The sequence below is a fragment of the Asparagus officinalis genome, chromosome 5 (genome assembly GCF_001876935.1).
Source record: "Asparagus officinalis chromosome 5, Aspof.V1, whole genome shotgun sequence".
Taxonomy (NCBI): Eukaryota; Viridiplantae; Streptophyta; class Magnoliopsida; order Asparagales; family Asparagaceae; genus Asparagus; species Asparagus officinalis.
Window position 1 is genome coordinate 121,900,057 of NC_033798.1, and position 6,218 is coordinate 121,906,274.

The following is a 6,218-nucleotide window of genomic DNA, read 5'->3' on the forward strand; positions in this document are numbered from 1 at the left end:
CACAAATTATATATTTTTCTTGAAATTTTTATAAAGGAAATCTAGGAACTACATTAAATTTAATACTCACTGAGTTCTATGAATAACTGATCTGTTCACTGTTGCTCACGTTAAGCTGCCATCAAGGTGTTTGTATAATTGCCCCAGTAGTGAATAACTTATATTAAAGGTCCATTTTTGCATCGATTCAAATCCCAGCATTCATCATTTCTATTGCGATTCGAGGCTTGTGCCACAATATCAACTTAATCTTCTTTTAGAAATAGTTTGTTGGAATTCAATGAATTATGAGTATGGTCATCTGCCCTCATTATGTTAGTTATAAAGGAACAGGAGAAAAGGAAAGGAGGAGGAGGAGGAGGAAATAAGAACTATGGACGGGTCGAAAGAGATCAAGAAGAGAGTGGCATTTATATTGATCGATGGATTAGGTGACGTCTCGTTGCCGAGATTCCAGCACCAGACCACTCTTGAAGTGGCTAATACTCCTAATTTGGATGTAATTGCTTCTACTGGAGTAAACGGTCTCATGGATCCTGTGGAAGCTGGCTTGGGCTGTGGGAGTGACACTGCACATCTTTCTTTATTGGGGTATGATCCAAGGGTTTATTACCGAGGTAGAGGAGCATTTGAGTCGATGGGTGCTGGATTGGCCATGGCCCCTGGAGACATTGCATTCAAGGTCATACTTCTTCCTTCACCCTATGCAAGTATTTCTTGTTGCTGTTATTGATATACTCAATTACTCATCACGATCGCACCATTTATTTTCTTTTGAGAAAAACACATCACCAGTTAAGCAATGTAATGAAGATATGGTGATTTTTTATTGAATTATTGCTTTGGTACAGTCACAATTTCATCTGGGCAGCACTCAATTTCTCTCATTCATGATGATTTAGTTTGTCGTGTCACCCACAAAAGTGTTTGATCTTTTTGATGAAGTTTCCACTAAAGTGGCGTTGTTTACAAAAATGACCCGGAGCCTAAACCTGGACAATCATATAATGGGATTTTGAGGGTGCGACTCTTCAAGTTAGAATGTGTTTAATTTCTTGTTGTAATATGCCTCAATTTTCATTATGATGTACTCAGATTTTCAGGTTGCACTCTCTGAATCGCAAGGTTGAAACTAGATATGTCATGTCGCCAGCAAGTATTGATGTTATTTTGTATCAATTGTTTGCGTCCTTACTGATATCAGAAAAACCACCTCCATGTGAAGATGAATTGGAATTTCAAGAAGTGGTTTGATGTTTATAATAATCATATAATACATATGGTTTGTGCATGCTTGTTCACTGAAAACTGGTCAAATGAAGGTCACACAACTTCATAGGCTTATGATACTGTTTTCTGGTAAATATCAGGGAGGAATCAAGATTAGTTCAGAGTTCAGACCATAGTAAGTTGAAGTTATTGTGCTATATAGCGATAGAAGTTATCTACAATTTTAGTAAAACAATCCATAAACCAATTAACTTTTCTCAAGGGAGGACATTACTTTCTTCATAGTGTTCCTACTTTTAACATGAATTACAGTAAAGAATTCATAATTTTTGGCATGAACCAGCATCTCACTTTCAACACATTTGGGCGTGTTTGACGTGCCAGCTTTCATGGAAGTGTTTGGCATATCATAGTTTTAGTAAGAATTTGTAGTATTTTTTTCCTCATTCCTGTGAATTGTTGAAGAAAAATTGAAGTATATTTTTTGCAATAAAATTTCTTGATGTTTCCTTTAGATACTTCTCTTTTAAGTGGTAGATATATATTCAGCTTGAAATTTATCAATTTTTCGCCTTGACATTTCAGTCAAACTTTGCAACGATCGATGAGAACACTGGAATTGTTACTAGCAGAAGGGCTGACCGACATTTTGAGGAAGAAGGCCCAATCCTTTGCGCAGCGTTGGATGGAATGAAGCTTCCATCCTATCCTGAATATGAAGTGAGAATCAAGTGAGTTATCTCTATTTAGTTGGGGGGGGGGGGGGGGGCATGTATCATGTCATCTCTCATTGTATATACTACATCATCGAGAGTTTTTCTGGAAGTTTTCTAAATCACAATTCTGAAATGTTGATATTGAGTTATTCAAAATGTATCGATGTGATTAAGCGTCATCCTGTCCAGTTTCTATGATGTAATGTTAATTAAGGAATTTGAGTTGATGTTAGACAATTTTGATTGGATTAGTGCTCTTTGGATATCTTGTCAGTCTGTTACTTTATGATCCATTCAGATAGTTGCTTGAACCGCTTCACAAGCTGAGCTAGTTCAAATATTCCCTAATAGATAAACTTGTTTATTGTTTGATTTCATTTGCTAAAATTTAGTTGAGATATCCTGGACTGAGATTGATGATTGGTCTTTTCTTCCCAAAGGTATGCCACTGAACACAGATGTGGTGTAGTCGTTAAAGGGCCAAACCTGAGTGGAAATATATCTGGGACAGATCCATTAAAAGATAACAGATTACTGCTTAAAGCCGAGGCTCTGGATGATACAGAGGAAGCGAAACATACTGCAGCTGTAGTCAATGAACTTTCTAAGGAGATATCACGGAAATTGGTATCTCACCCTTTAAATGCGAAGCGGGCAGCAGAGGGGAAGAACATTGCAAACGTTATTCTCTTGCGAGGTTGTGGTATCCGAATTGAGGTCAGTTTGATCAAACTGGAATTAATTAGTGAACTTTGTCAAGCTAGATGCTTGTAAGTTCTGTTGTCTAAAAGAAGTTATGTGCACATAGGCATATTCCAGCTTTCTTGTATGCCTATCACTTAATTGACAATGTCATTATGTAAATGTAATTAATTGTTACTTTGCTACAACACCATACTCCATAGGACCTATGTTACCCGGGCACTTCATTATTGAAGCCGTACCCATACCGGACACGTACCCGACACTTTCCCGTACCCAAACTTCATAGACACTTCTTGAATATATGCATGCATTTATTATAACATATACTCAATTAGACGATATATGTGTTAATTTAAAACACTTGTCAAAGACTTCCTGGACGTAGAGCTTACAGACGATATATGTGTTAATTTAAAACACTTGTCAAAGACTTCCTGGACGTAGAGCTTACACTTCACATCCATCTTTTGAAACTAATGGGATACGGGTCGGGTTCGTTTCAGTCCATACCCAAGTTCATAACTATATAGTTAATGGGTCTTTTAGATGTCTAGTAAAAAATGAGTAGTTTACAATTCACAATAATCAATATGATAAAATAAACTCAAAAATGTGATCGAAATTTTAATTCTAATGACACATGAAGCGGAAAAAATAAACTCAAAAATGTGATCGAAATTTTAATTCTAATGACACATGAAGCGGAAAAAATTATCTCATGTACATTATTAATTCAATATATATATGTAGTTGTGTCCCCGTACCCAACATTTTACAGTTTTGCTGTGTCCCCTACCCGTACCCGCACCCGTACCTGTACCCGTGCCCGTTTCCATGCAACTTAGCATAGGACACTTGGACCATCCCCACTTAGAACAGGTTGGCCATGGAAGAAAAAAATTATGTTCTGATCCTTGGGAACAACTGCAATCAAGTTTAAAGTACCGTACCCTCATTTTCTTGTACAATGTTAGCTTCCTCTCTATCTTCAACAGTGTCACATGCTGGCGTACATAGATGAAAAGTTGTTTGACTAATGCATGTAGTTTTATTCTACACTATTTTTGTAAGTTATACTATATATTAAATTAAACCCTTTCCCTATATTTTTTGGTGAAGAACTTTTCTTATTGTTTTCATGTGTTTAGCCTTTATCTTTAAGAATTTCTTTTATTACCTAGAACTATATTTTAGTTAGAAATTAGAATGCCTTGGCCACAAAAAAAAAAAAAAGAAAAAAAGTTGTGCATCCAATTTGGTTGTTGCAGAAGTAAAAAGGAGTTCAGTTAATTCGAACATGTTTAGTTATGCTTACCTTCTTATATTATTCTTATACATATGAATATATGAAAACAATTCCACAAAGAATTTTTATGATTGCATGTGCATTGAACATGCCCAGAATTCTAGCACTATCAAAAGGCATGAGTTGTCTCCTTCCGTTGTTAGTGATATAACTAAACTCTTCACTGCCATTAGCTCTTATTCTTAGTATCCATTATGACTTCCACCTTTTTCATTTTCTTTTTTTTTTCGTCCCTAGGTTCCAGCTAATGGTTTATGTCGGGTATCTCAAGTTTCCTTGTACTGATAATTTCCTAGTTGGTGATTAGCTTATTGTAGAATAAGTAATCAGGATCTGAATTTTGTAGAGGCTTTCTTTCTGTGTAGGAAGCTATTCCAAAAAAACATCAAGTGGTTCAAATTTTCGCTAACTTAAAAATCTACAAGCTTCCTTCGATGTTGAAGAGTTATATTTTCTTATGTTGCATGACTGATGCATGTCAAAATTCTTGTATCTATGACATGCTACAGGTTCCTGCATTTGAGAAGACCCATGGTTTAGCCCCATGTATGGTTGCTCCCACCAAAATTATTGCAGGGCTTGGTCTGTCATTGGGTATCGATATACTTGAAGCTCCCGGGGCAACTGGAGATTACCGAACACTTCTAACCTCCAAAGCCAAAGCTATAGCTAATGCACTTTCTGCTCCTCTAGAGCCATGCCCAGGTGTTTTTGTACCTGGAGAGGATGATGCTAAACCAGGACGAGCTGGGGGATATGATTTTGGTTTCCTTCACATCAAGGTATGATTTTGGTTTCCTTCACATCAAGGTAATGGACGTCATCTCATTTATTCTTCTGCTTTCCACCAAGCTAAAGTATTAATTCCTTTGTATTTTCTCCGATATTTGCGAACTAATGCATATTTACCCATGTGAAATTATCCTGCACATTTTTTATTCAATTATTGGACATCCAAGAGAAGAAACTACATATTTATGTTCTTTCCATAATGCAAAACTATTTTTGGTTAATTTCGACTGGGCCCTGTATTATTGCCCAATTGTAGGTAGAACCCCTGTAGTTCTATTTATGCAGATTGACCTGTTGTGCTATTTGCCCACGTGCAGATAACCCCCTTAGTGAATTTTTTTCGGCTCTTTCTAAGAGAAAAAAATTAGCAATTGGGGGTCTATTCTCACCGATAGAACTACATGGGGTTTATCCACCGCATCAAAACTTTTTTGACTTTTTTAAGAGTTAAAAGGAATTTACTCCAAGGTACTATATGCTCAAATAGAACTATAGGGTGCCTATCAGCAATTGGGCTATAGTGCTGGGGGTACATTCACAATTAACCCTACTATTTTATCATTTTGTCCTTGCATGTAATTTTTTTAAGGTGTTGTAGGTATCATATGGTTATAGGGTTGTACAAGTACATAATGTTTCAGCAGTGTTGGTGTTGAGTAAGGGGCTGTTTGTTTGCCTAAAAAAGTGGGAAATCAAAGAATAGGAAATCAAAGAATATAAAATCTTGTATTATGGTTGTTTGGTTGGCTAAAAAAAGAAGGAAATCAAAGAATAGGAGATGAGATGAGATAAGTTGTCACTATATTATTGGATGATGTGAGTGATTTTTTAAGAAAACTTGTTTTGAGATTGTTTGGTTGGTTAAAAAAATAAGGAAATGTATTATAAGAAACCTATTTCCTATAATAGTTTCTTTCTTGTGTTTGGTTCATTCTTAAAAATAAGAAAATAGATGAGATGAGATGAGTTGTTTGTATATTATTGGATGATGTGACCCATACTTAAGAAAATCAATTTCCTTGTTGTTTTTTTTTTTTTTTTGAGGTAATGGGTGGAAATGAAATGTTAATGAGATGAGATGAATTGTCACCATATTATTGGATGATCTGAGTGATTTTTAAATATGAGATGAGTGATTTTTAAATATGAGATGAGATGAGTTGGATGATGTGGCCCATTTCTTGTGTTTGGTTTTTTTAGGAGATGATATGAGATGAATTGTTGGATAAAAATAATATTTTATTGGATAAAATGGATGCATTGTTAGATAAAAATAATATTTTATCGGATGTTGTGGTGAGTTTTAGGGATGGAAATGGAGAAAATTGATGTTTTTGAGATTTCCATGACCCAATTGATGTTGTGGTGAGTTTTAGGGATGGAAATGGAGAAAATTGATGTTTTTGAGATTTCCATGACCCAATTTCCTATTCTTGATTTTTAGGAATCCGACCAAACAGCCCCTAATG

At 35.6% G+C, this 6,218-nt stretch overlaps 1 protein-coding gene across 5 annotated transcripts in view; it reads left to right on the forward strand.

Annotated features, from left to right (window-relative positions):
- LOC109841023 (probable 2,3-bisphosphoglycerate-independent phosphoglycerate mutase) overlaps positions 1-6,218 on the forward strand; it is a 7,936-nt gene that overhangs the window by 376 nt on the left and 1,342 nt on the right. For 2 of the 5 annotated variants that reach the window (XM_020409870.1, XM_020409869.1), the window contains exons 2-5: positions 328-682; positions 1,816-1,961; positions 2,387-2,663; positions 4,467-4,739. In XM_020409870.1, the coding sequence (XP_020265459.1) occupies positions 374-682; positions 1,816-1,961; positions 2,387-2,663; positions 4,467-4,739 (1,005 nt within the window). In that variant the 5' untranslated portion in view covers positions 328-373. Of the gene's footprint in view, positions 1-319; positions 683-1,815; positions 1,962-2,386; positions 2,664-4,466; positions 4,740-6,218 lie in introns of all 5 variants that reach the window. The other 3 variants (XM_020409874.1, XM_020409871.1, XM_020409873.1) reach the window with 2 other exon arrangements.